The following is a 12,574-nucleotide window of genomic DNA, read 5'->3' as shown; positions in this document are numbered from 1 at the left end:
TAATGATTTATTTTTTTTTTTAAACAGCGCCAGAAATTACGTGAAATTATTCTACAGCAACAGCAGCAGAAGAAGAACGCGGTTCGTCAGGAAAAGGCCTTGCAGGACGCAGCAGCTCCTGCCCATGCGACTCCTCTTCAACACTGGCAGCAAGACAACTTAAGTCAAATCTTTAACCGCCCTCCTCCTCCGTATCCTGGGAATATTAGGTCCTCTGTAGTCCCTCCAGGGGGGCCAAGGTTCGCCGTGTACCCAAAAGACCAGCGTGGGCCGTTTCCTGCTGATGGGCAGTTCAGTAGACCCCAGTTTCCAGGCGATATGAATGCCATGGGGATGAGACCTCATGGCCTTAGGTAAGCTCTTGGATCTCTTAAACCCAGGATATTACAAGGGTCGTTAGATAAAGGGGTTTTTATGGATGAAAAATCATCTGTGTTGTCTGCAGTAGCTGGTAACCTTCCTGACGTCTGTATGTGCAGTGCATTTTCCTGTGTTTTACACTAAGAGTGTTTTACACTCTTTTATTGGGAATTAATCAGAAATAAAAGTGGAGCAACTGCATTTCTTTAAAACAAACAAACAAAAAAGTGAAAGGTTTGACTTTATTTTTGATGTCTTAATAATTAATAAGTATAATATTCTTGTTTTTGTTTCTAATGAATAAGTAATCAGATGTCAGCTTCTGTCTGTGCCATTTTTACAGTGAATGCTGTGGTGTAAAATGAATACCAGTATCAATACGTTATTATCTCAGGAATTATGATTTTAAGTATTTGTATTTATTTCAGTAATTTCAAAATCCATGCACTATTATTTTTTATGCTGGGTTGAATTAACATATATATTATTTACTAGGATAGTTCCGACTGTCATAGTTTTCTATCCATTATTATTATTATTGAAATTGAAAACAGGTTGTTTATTAAACATAATTAAAGCAATTATTTTATTGTAGTCATAAAGCTCATTTAAATGTAAGCATAATCAGTCAAAATATTTATTTAAATATCTTAATGAATGCATCACTTAAAGCATTTTAGTGAATAGCTATTTAGTCAGATATGCCAGACTAGACAGTCTTAGGAAAAAAAAAAGGTTACTTAGTCTTTCATGCTTTATTTTAGATATGGTTTTCCAGGAGGTGGCCATGGTCCACCCTCAGGTCAAGAACGTTTCCTCGGTCCCCAGCAGCCAATGCAGCGCCCTGGAGTTCCCCCACAGCTGAGAAGATCCCTGTCTATTGATATGCCTTGGCCAGTGAACAATCCACAAATAAATAACACATCTGGGATCTCCCAGCATTTTCCTCCGCAGGGAATGCCAGTTCAGCAGCACAATATATTGGGTCAGGCGTTTATTGAGTTACGTCACAGAGCTCCCGACGGGAGGCCAAGGCTGCCCTTTAATCCTTCTGCTGCAAATGTTATGGAAGCAGCAGCTCAGCATCAGAGGCACACGGGGTTCATGCCCAGGCAGGATTTTCCAGGCCCAAGACAGGCAGAGCCGTTGAGACATAATTCTCAAGGAATACCCAACCAGTTGCAGATGTCTACAAGTTTGGAGCACATGTCGCAATCCCAGCAGGATCAGATCAATCCTGACAACCCACCTGCACTTGTAATGCGTTCTCTAGGTCATCAGCCAGTTGCTGATGCGTTCCCAGGACCATCTTTGTCCACATCTGCACCAAGTGATGAATCTGCAAACTTACAGATTCCCAACCAGCCAAGTGATGGTCTAGAGGAAAAGCTTGATCCTGATGATCCTGCTGTAAAAGATTTGGATGTGAAAGACCTTGATGGGGTTGAAGTCAAGGATTTAGATGATGAGGATCTGGAAAATCTGAATCTAGACACCGAGGATGGGAAAGGAGATGAACTGGACACTCTAGATAATTTGGAAACCAATGATCCTCACCTTGATGATCTTCTAAGATCAGGAGAATTTGATTTAATTGCATACACAGACCCAGACCTTGATGTGGGGGATAAGAAAGGAATGTTTAATGAAGAACTAGATCTTAGTGTCCCCATTGATGACAAACTAGATATCCAGGGCAAGGCAGAAGAACCCAAACAGAAAGAACAAGGTGATACAACTGTTGCCCCTCCTGAGAACCAGTCTCCACCAAAGAAATCTGCTACAGAAAATGAAATTAAAACAGAAGTACTTTCCCCAAACACTCAGGAGGAAAAGAAGAATGAAAATGAAAAAAGTGATGGAAATGCTGAATCCACAAGTACTCAACAGGCTGCTGAAGTGGAGTTAAAGGATGGAGAAAAGGCTCCTGCACAGCCTGCTAACCCAGAATTCCCCGACAAAACTACTGCTGTTCCTAGCCAAGAAACAACTGTGCCTAGTCCAGATGCTCAGGGATCCGCTCCACTACCTGTTCAAGGAGCAGTAAGTTCCTGCAGTATTTCTGGGTCCACCCCAGTCCTCTCAAGTTTGCTGTCTAATGAAAGCTCAGACAATGCTGAAGCGAGAACTCTGGGATCTCCATCTCAATCCCTGCCACCCACACAAATGAACCATGGATCAGGTATTCCACAAACACTCATGACACCTGGTGGACAGATCTTGGAAAACACCTTAAATTCAAATTTGTCCATGGTTCCACGAATGAACCATAATTTTTCTCAAGGGTCACCAAATCCAGGATTTATTCAGGGTCAGTCATCTAATCATAACTTTGGGACGGGACAGACATCTAATCAAACTGTGGCTGTACCAAACCGTCCTGGTCCCAGTGGCATCTCTGGTCCCCAACAGATGATGCTCCCTCAGCCATTAGCTCAGCAACAGAACCGAGAGAGACCACTCCTGCTGGAGGAGCAGCCACTTCTTCTGCAGGACCTCTTGGATCAGGAAAGACAGGAGCAGCAGCAGCAGCGACAGATGCAAGCCATGATTCGCCAACGTTCAGAGCCATTTTTCCCCAATATTGGTATGTGGGTGATGTGTTTCTCTGTGTTCTGGTTTGTTTTTTTATAAAAATGCAACAACAAATAGTTAAATAATCCCTAGCACTGAAAGAAGGAGGTAGTTCTGTGGAACTTGAAGGTGGCACAGCAAAAATTAACCTGCCTACAGGGAGTATGGAAATTGAGTGTGTAGGTGGAATTCTGAACTCTGGGGCAAGGCTCCTGTTGTCATTACCAGGATCAGGGTAATTCTGCACTTCTGATAATGTTTGTGACATCAGCTGTGTCACATATTCTCTTTATACTTTAGTTTCTCAGTGTGATATGGAGTAAATGCACCCTTGGTAAACAACATTTAATGATCAAGTGCAACAGCTGACCTTTTGATACTTGCTCTATCATTTTTATGTTTATGGTTGTTTCATTACTTTTTTTTGCAGTTTTTAGTGTTGTCTCAAGGAAAGGCATCATTGAAAGCTGTATTACTAACTCTCAGTCTAGGCAAGGCTCAGAAACATCTCTAATAATTCTGCATGTACTAAAAGCATTTAAGATAAATTGTGATTGCTTGTTTAATACAATTTAGCAGTTTGAACACTAAGATCGAGACCATCACTATCAATTAATTGTTATTAATGAAATACTAAATTTTGAGAATTGTGTTAGTTGTAAGCACACTGGCCATCAAGGCTGGTCTTTTAGTTCATTAGTGATGGTGTGTCAGTTGCCAACCAAGCTCACAGAAACAACTCTTCTTCCTGAATCTTAAACCTGTAAATAGAATTTATTAATCTATTGGGTCATAGGGCAAGTTTGGTCTAGAGCCTTTCTCAGACTGACCTGCTTTTGTTTATATGTTATTATACTTATTAACCATGAAATTTGAAGTGGAGATGACAATTAATGTGACTTAGTAATGCAATTAGGTTGTTTTAAAGAAGATTTACAAATGAACTAGATGTAAACAAGTCAGTTCCAGTTGATAACTTGGAATGCTCAGCTGTGTAATTCAGTTCTACTGTTTTTCTCTTACAGACTTTGATGCAATTACTGATCCCATAATGAAAGCAAAAATGGTGGCCCTTAAGGGGATCAACAAGGTCATGGCACAGAGTAACATGGGGATGCCACCAATGGTCATGAACAGGTAGGCAACACTTGATACCATTCTTTAGGGCTACAAAATGTAAAAGGAAATAACAGAGCTTGGGGAAGCTGTGTGCAGAAAACGAAAAAGTTAAAAGTAGAGAAAAGATCTTTATGCCCTGGAGTTCATAGTCCATGCTAACACAGGACTATCTCCTAAGAATAAAGCCAATGTGGCAGTAGAAACTTAAAGGTATTAAAATGCATCAGACTTGTGTTCCAGTTGTGATGTCATTGCTCAACACAGATTCACTGTTGATGCTTTTCGTGTTTTCCCACGTACTAATGGGGTAATGACACATCTCCCACACATGGTGTTAGAAAACTGTGGATGACCATGTAACTGTGAAATTTTATGTTGCAGCATATCATTTAATGCTGGGTATAATTAACGTTTAGCCCAAGTAGTGGAAGTTTGACCCTCTCTTTAAATCCGTTCTGGGGACAAGAGGAGCTGTGAACTGTGCAGGCTCCTCCAGGACTGCCCTTACTCTAGGGTGGGGGAGTCTGTGGGCCAGGAAGGATCTGCACCTGTTCCTTTTATTATGTGGCCCTTAAAACTGTGTGTTTTCATCTTCCTAATACATACTTTAGTGTTATATGATAATACATGTATTATCATATATCATAATACATGTTATCAAATATCATAATACATGTTATATGATAATACATGTTATTATTTGCCCAACTCCACTTGACTGGGCTGGTGATGATGATACCTAAATGCATTAAACCTTTTCTTTTTGAATCATAAAATATAAGAATGCAAATACAGATTTTGTGTGCGTGTGTGTTTTCACTGTTTTAGCACAGTAGATCATGTTTACTACTTCTCTCTGAAAAATCTAAAATGCTATAGTTTCAACCAAGAGAGAATTAGTATTCTCCAGATGTTGAAAAAGTTTGGTAGAGAAGTTCAAACAAATGTCTATAAAATATTTGTGTGCTTTGTGTAAGTTCAGTGTAGTACAAAAGGTTTTCTCTCCCCTAAAATACAATTTTTCAAGGTTATCATTTCACTTTATATATCAATAGGTTTCCTTTTATGGGTCAGTCAGTGCCAGGAGCTCAGACCAGTGAAGGCCAAAATCATATGCAGCAGGCAATTGCACAGGTAATAAAACTTGATATGGGCTTGAAACAAAAGTATTTAACAATTATAACTACATTTTGTTTATTTCAATTGAATCATGATTTAATATCCCTGTCTGTATGTTTTACTGAAATTTCTAGGATGGAAGTTTGACACCTCAGATTTCTAGGCCTAATCCTCCCAATTTTGGTCCTGGCTTTGTCAGTAAGTAAAGATTTAAAAATTTATTGTATGGTGTTGTTTCATTTTTCGGTTCTGTTTTCTTTAATATAAAATGTCCGTAAATGGATCTCATCTCTCAAAAAGTCATCCTTTTAAAATGAGTCATTTCATCATTACAATGCCAACTAAGGGGTGTGTAGTGAATGCTGTTAGTATTTGCAAGGTTATCATTTCACTTTGTATATCAATAGGTTTCCTTTTATGGGTCAGTCAGTGCCAGGAGCTCAGACCAGTGAAGGCCAAAATAATAGAATAATTTCTGCTGTTAATAGAAGAAACACCATAAGGAAGGAGGGAAACAGAAAATTAACATTATTTGGATCTGTGTGAGAACTGTAATCTATTAACTGGCAGACTGCTGTGTCAGAAACCTGGTCTTGGGTTGTGTTGCAATATTCTGAGCTCAGTGAGAACAAGTCTATATTGAGTTGGTTTGTTGTTTTTTTTTAATTTCAGAAGCAAAAACTTTTGTGCAGTATCATTGTCATTTGAACAAATACCAGAAAAAGCTTTCCAGGCATTAGTTAAGCAAGCCTGGCTGGGAAGCACAATTGCTGAAAGCAGAAATATATAGCACTAGCATTTTGCATTCCATGTTTCTGGCTGCCCTAGATCAATTGTAAATCCTGATCTCTATGATAAGAAATATTTCCTAGCAGAAATTGAAACTGAGCCTATTTTGGGAGGAGGAGACCATGTGAAAAAAAGTGTTTCTATCACTACAAATAGTTCACTTGGTATTTTTGAATAAGAAATAGAAGTAAACACCTTCACCTTTTCCAGAAACTGGAGTAGCAGCACTGAGTGTGCAAGAAGGAGCTTTTGCAATATTATCTGTATTAATTTCAAGTGAGATTTCACATGGCACTCAGCATGGCCTCGCTCTGGTTGGGTGGTGGTGAGTTCTGGGCACTTGAGAAAATCAGTTGCTCATTTCAGTAGTTGTTATTCCTAGCTGGAACTCATTAGTATTTCAGTACTTTCATTTGCACTTCCATGTTGCTCACGTTACTCTCCTGGTTTCCACTCAATTGTCCCTTCAGGATATGTGATTAGTTTAGCAGAATTTATTCTTGGAAGAACAGGAGCACAAGGGCATGGTCATATTGAACTCTCACGGCTGTGTGGGTGTCTGTGTTAAACAAACTGTTTACCAGGAAGATCCATGCCCTATTCCTGGTGTCCCAGCTCACTGCCACAGTGTGATCAGGAGACAAATGACACGATCACCAAACTGTCTCTCTTGCTTTCTGTGCTTAGTGCAGATCAGGCATTATCAGACGTGATGGTTTTGCCTCAAGAAAAACGTCTGAGAGCAATGGACTCGTGGCAGATGAGCATTTCTCATTTGTGGGAAGAGCAATGTCTCAGTTACAGCCTAAATGAGAGGCATTTGTTCTGGGGACAGGATGTGGCACTGATGCTGAAGGCCCTGTGCCGAGGACTGACACTGACAAAGTGATTTTTACAAAGACCGTGTCTTTTTTTCATTTCATGAATATTTGATGGATGTTTATAATTTTAATCTTTTTCTTAGAAGTAGTTATAAAAATAGATTTTATATGTACAAAAGTCTTCTGCAAACGCCAAAAATAATGAGGCCATGTTTCCTGTAAGTTTGTGTCCTTGCTCCCTAATCTCTCTCTCACTGCTTGACTACTCCCAGACATCTTCCATGTCCCCTCTTCTGTGGCAGAGCAGGGTACCACCAGGTTCTGTAGCTGCTCTCAAAGCTACATTTGCTCACTGGAGAGTGCACATTTGCTGGCTCAACAGAGGGCTGGTGTGATCTGAAATGAAGGGACTGTGTTAAAACTGCTTTCTCTCAATAAATGCAGTAATTTGGATCTCTGCCTCCTTTACTCGAATCACTCCAAGAACTTAATATCTCTTGAGATACCAAATTCTCTGTCAAATTTGGCTGAATTTAACCAATAGTTTCTTTAAAAAAGGGGGCAACCTAATTGTTAAACTTGAGCTCTAAAAATGAGAGCTTCCCCCCAGGATGGGATCATACCGTACTTAATTTCCCTTCTTTCTAGATGATTCACAAAGAAAGCAATATGAGGAATGGCTGCAAGATACACAGAAGCTTCTTCAAATGCAACAGAAGTACCTTGAGGAGCAAATTGGAGCACACAGAAAATCCAAAAAGGCTCTCTCAGCAAAGCAGCGTACAGCCAAGAAAGCCGGTCGGGAATTCCCAGAAGAGGATGCAGAACAGCTTAAACATGTTACTGAGCAGCAGAGCATGGTCCAAAAACAGCTAGATCAGGTAATCACCTGGAATCCAAAACCTTGGTACCAAGTCATGCTACTGCGACTTTTTCCTTTAAACCTTCTGAAAGATACAGTGGAATTTAGTTAAAGGGAGCCAATTCCTGTCATGTTTTTTGTGTGTAACAGCATTACTCCAGATTGTAGGTGACACTGGAGTTGCAAAGGGACATTGTGATAAAAAGCTGGTTTAGTACTTTGGGAAGAGAGGAAATTCCTTGGCAAAATGACTTGCAACAGAGTTCCTGGCACCATAAAAAGCAAAAATGAAATATTCAGAGAAAAGTCAGCACTCAGGGCTTTGTTTCAGGCTTGAATGAACCTCATAACTCAGTCTTTTTCAGGTGTCCTTTCATAATCAGAACGTCTTGGTTACATGCCAGTTCAATGTTACTGTTTTAAAATCTCTTTTCATTATGTCTTTAGTGTTAGTCTAGCTTGATGATCTGTCTCACTCCTAGGTGCTGATCATAAGTGTGTGTTATCTGTTATTGGATCACAGAATAGTACAGGTCAAAGGGATGTCTGGAGAGCATCTAGTCATGATCAAAGCAGAACTAGCTTCACCGTTAAATCAGGTTGCTCAGCACCTAGCCAGTCAAGTGCTGTAAGTCTCCAAGGATTGAGATCTCCCAGCCTCTCTAGGGCCTCTGTTCCTATATGTAACCACTTTCAGTGGGTTATGTTTTTCTTTCCTTATATTCAGTTGGAATTTCACATCCTGTGACTGTGATTACAGTAAATGAAATTCAAATTAAACCTGTGATAAGTTCAATAAATCTATGCTTTGGCCACCAATATTGAATGCTGCCTTCCTCAAGATGTTGTTTATAAATTATCTGGCATGATAGTCAAGATCAGCTAGTCCTGCTGAAAATGAAAATGCTTTAGAATTATCCTTTATTAATATAAAGGAAAAAATTGGCAGCAGGCAGCTTGGAATGAAGTGATACCTGACCCTCGAGTTCTTGCTCCTGTGTTGCTTTCAAGACAAACTGTGAGCTGGATGGAATATTGGTTGGCTTGTCTTTTCACTGTGTGGAAGAGAGAAGGAGTGGGTAAATTATATCTATATAATTTCTTTCTTTTTCTTTTTTTTCCCTTGCACAATGAATCACAAGTAGAATAAGTGCAAAAAAAAAAACTTTGACCAATCTTTATCATCTGTACGTGATTCTAGTCTTACAGTGGAGTTAGACTGAAGTAACAACTGCTAATCATGACATTGGTGGCAGATTCATTTACTGCCCCATAATTATAGTTCTCTTATTTGTAATTTTTAAACTTAAGTTTCATCTACTGTTGGCAAATGCCCTCCACTCCCCTTCAGCCACAGATTTAGACCAGTCACCCACATCCTAAACAGCACTTTGTTACACACCTAGTAGGAGATTAAATGAGGGCTTTGTTAAAGTATATTTTTAAGGACCTTCTGTTGGAAGCAATTTGCCACTCTTTCAATTCAGATCAAGTAATTTTTCTGTAATCAAGTTAGTTTTTGAAAGTCTGTACATGTATGGAGAGAGAAAAGAGCTCTGGGATCCCTGTGAATTGCTGGCCCTGGACACAGGCACGGAGCAACCGGAGCTGACTGTGCTCCACGAGCTGATGTGTGACAGGGTTATTAGCCCAGGCACAGAGCCATGGAGACACTGCCAGATTGTCCCTGCAGCCAGGGCAGTTTGGCTGCCTTGGTGTGGCTCTGTGCCTGTGCTAATGCACTGTGCCTTGTTCTCCCCTGCACTGCTAAAATCACCAGGTCAACGCGCGCAGTCGGCTCAGGGTCAGCTGGGTGTGGTCAGGGCTGGTCCTTTGAGATCCCAGTCATGTGGCTGATCCACCCCTGCAGACCCTGGGAGGGAGCAGGGGTTTGGATGCCTCATGGTACAGAGCCAGCATAGGCTTAGCACTGCAGAACCACGGAGAAGGAGCACTGGATCTGTGCAGTGCAGATGGATCCAACTGGTGGCTTTATGCAGTGGCATTGTTTCTGTGGCAGTGGCAGTGCCAAGCCAGAGCTCGTAAATCATCTTGGACCTGAGGTTACTGTGTAAATAACCTTTTGGGTGCATCTGTCCTGCAGTTTGGAGTGTGTCCGATGGGATCTCTGTTGTCCTGAGCTTTCAGGCTTATCCCTTGCCCCAGATAAAGGACAGGGCTATCAAACATTTTTAATTATGTTACAGACTTTTTCTATCCCTACAAATAGCAAATGAAAGCTGTGGAAATCATAATCTAATGAGCAGAAACAAGAGATATATTTTCTTAATGTATGTATTATTAACCAGTGGACTACAAGTCCTTTTATTCTTTTTAAAGACCAGGTTAGTTGGATATCTTCTGTATTTCTGAAAGGCTCTTTCTTGTCCAGTTGACACTGTCATATCCTTCCTTTGACTTCTCCTGCTTGCCTTAAACTACAAGGCAAAACTTTTAGTGTCCAAGTTGAGTTTATTTTTGTCTTAAAACTTTAAATTTTCAGGGAACAATTGCCATTTTCACCTGCTGTGAGAAGTTTGAAGATCTGCCTGTGAATAAATGGGAATCTACCTCACTGTTTTCCTGCAAACTTCTCTTTTTCAATTACATCTTTCAAAAATTTTGCTGATGTATGAACATCACCCATCTCAGTGTTTCCTTTTTTCCTCTCTGTTCCCAACTATTTGTATCCCATGCACAGATGATAAGATCTGTAGGACAAGGATCACTTTTGGCTTAGGTTTGTGTACTCCCTAGCACAGTGCAGGCTTGGTATGTAATTAGGACTCTGAGGCACTGCTATTTTGTCTAAAGTCTTGGGATGGAGAGTATTTCTAAAGAAATAATTGCTGTTTAGCATTAAAAACACTGTGCAGAAATGCTATTTTTGCCCAAAGTTCATTGCCTACTGGAGTTACAGTGGTGAGTTACGTTGTTTATGTTGCACAGCCAGTACATGCCAGAGATGAATAATGACTTTTAATTTTTAGATCCGAAAGCAGCAGAAGGAGCACGCGGAGCTGATTGAGGAGTACCGGATCAAGCAGCAGCAGCAGTGTGGAATGGCCCCCCATTCCATGATGCCCGGTGTCCAGGCTCAACCACCCATGGTTCCAGCAGGAACATCACCAGCAATGAATCAGCAAAACTTCCCCATGGTGGCACAGCAGCTCCAGCATCAGCAGCATGCAGTGGTGATCCCCGGGCAGTCCAACCCAACCAGAATGCCAAATTTATCCGGATGGCAACCTGCTAATGCCCCTGCAAGTCATATTTCCATGAATCCAGCAAGGATGCAGCCTCCAATGCCACCGTTGCCAATTACTCCTGGTACACCAACTGCTGTGCCTGGTCCAAATGCAGCTACACAGTCAGGGCCACCCCCAAGGGTGGAGTTTGAGGACAATAACCCTTTCAGTGAGAGTTTCCAAGAGCGGGAGAGAAAAGAGCGTTTACGGGAGCAGCAGGAGCGGCAGCGCATTCAGCTGATGCAGGAGGTGGATCGACAGAGAGCTTTGCAGCAGAGGATGGAGCTGGAGCAGCACAGTATGATGGGGTCTGAATTAAATAACAAAACATCCTTATCTCAGATACCTTTCTTCAATTCTGAGCTGCCTTGTGATTTCATGCAGACCCCACGGCCCCTGCAGCCGTCTCCGCAGCATCAGCAGCAACCGATGGGGCAAATCCTGCAGCAAGGTGCTGTGACTTCCCCTCCTGCTGCCAATTTTATGCAAAGCAGTGAGAGAAGGCCAGTGGGACCTACCACTTTTGGACCTGATGCATCTGCTGTTCCAGGTGGAGCCCCTAATTTCCATAATGTAAAACAAACTCATGGGAATCTTCCTGGGGCTGCCTTTACGCAGAACCAGGTCAAGCCTCCGTTTCCTTCTGCTGTACCTTCATCTACAGTGCTGGGGAGTGGTGCCCCATGTGGTTCGGACACTAGTGTGCCCCAGGCAACAAACTTCCCTGGATCAAGCCAGTCTCTCATCCAGCTGTATTCTGACATAATCCCAGAAGAGAAAGGCAAAAAGAAAAGGACGCGGAAAAAGAAAAAGGACGACGATGCCGAGTCCATAAAAGCCCCGTCAACTCCACACTCGGATATCACTGCACCATCAACCCCAACCATTTCTGATTCTACCTCCACCCCCACAGTGAACACCCCCAATGAACCACGTCACCAGGATGAGCAAGAGCCAGCAGAGTTAACAGGCCCCTCGACATCAAACATGGGAGAGAGCCAGAGCTCCCCGGAGCGGGAGGGGAAGCTCCCCGGCAGCCTGGCCCCAAAACAGCCGAGTGGGAGTGCAGAGACTGAAAAGGCTAAAACAGACACACCGACCAGCATCCAAGAAGTTAAACTGGAAAAGGCAGAGACTGATCAATGCTCAGGTCAAGCTGAGCCTAAACCAGAAAATCCAAGCAGTATTAAGGTGGAAGAAGACAAGGTCACCTCACAGCCGGCCTCTTCAGCTCAGAGTCCGGCACAGCCAGCCGGCATTCCAGCAGCCAAAGGGGAGTCAGGGAACGAACTCTTGAAGCACCTGCTAAAAAATAAGAAGTCCTCGTCTCTTCTAAATCAGAAACCGGAGAACAGCAGCCGAGCAGAGGAGGAGGCTTCTGGGGATAAAAAGTTAGCAGAGAAGCAGAATCCAGCTGAAGGAATGGTGAGCCTGATGCTGGTTTTGTTACACGGTGGTTGTAACAAAGCCTAGTTTGTGCCTTACCACGAGCATGTGTGGAAAGGTGGGGAGATAGCCTACCTGCACAAGGGTGGAGTAAACAGCTTTAAGGAAATTTTGCCTCCTTTCCTGCCTTTTCTCCATAAGTAATTCAGCTGTGTTTAAAAAAATAACAAATTTTAATATTACTTGGTAGGTCAGCATATTCAGAAATCATTAAAATGAAAAAAAAATTAGGTTTT

General features: G+C 41.9%; 1 protein-coding gene across 7 annotated transcripts in view; it reads left to right on the top strand.

The window, feature by feature from the left end:
• KMT2C (lysine methyltransferase 2C) overlaps positions 1-12,574 on the top strand; it is a 195,193-nt gene that overhangs the window by 165,634 nt on the left and 16,985 nt on the right. For all 7 annotated transcript variants that reach the window (XM_039380759.1, XM_039380761.1, XM_039380760.1 and 4 more), the window contains 7 exons: positions 28-353; positions 1,125-2,947; positions 3,960-4,071; positions 5,109-5,187; positions 5,307-5,370; positions 7,431-7,663; positions 10,635-12,317. In XM_039380759.1, coding sequence (XP_039236693.1) covers positions 28-353; positions 1,125-2,947; positions 3,960-4,071; positions 5,109-5,187; positions 5,307-5,370; positions 7,431-7,663; positions 10,635-12,317 — 4,320 coding nt within the window. The remainder of the gene's footprint in view (positions 1-27; positions 354-1,124; positions 2,948-3,959; positions 4,072-5,108; positions 5,188-5,306; positions 5,371-7,430; positions 7,664-10,634; positions 12,318-12,574) is intronic.

This window comes from Pipra filicauda, unplaced genomic scaffold (assembly GCF_003945595.2).
Source record: "Pipra filicauda isolate LSUMZ 115617 unplaced genomic scaffold, ASM394559v2 scaffold1_size10287979_pilon, whole genome shotgun sequence".
NCBI classification, from domain to species: Eukaryota; Metazoa; Chordata; class Aves; order Passeriformes; family Pipridae; genus Pipra; species Pipra filicauda.
This window is presented reverse-complemented; position numbering and strand designations above follow the sequence as displayed.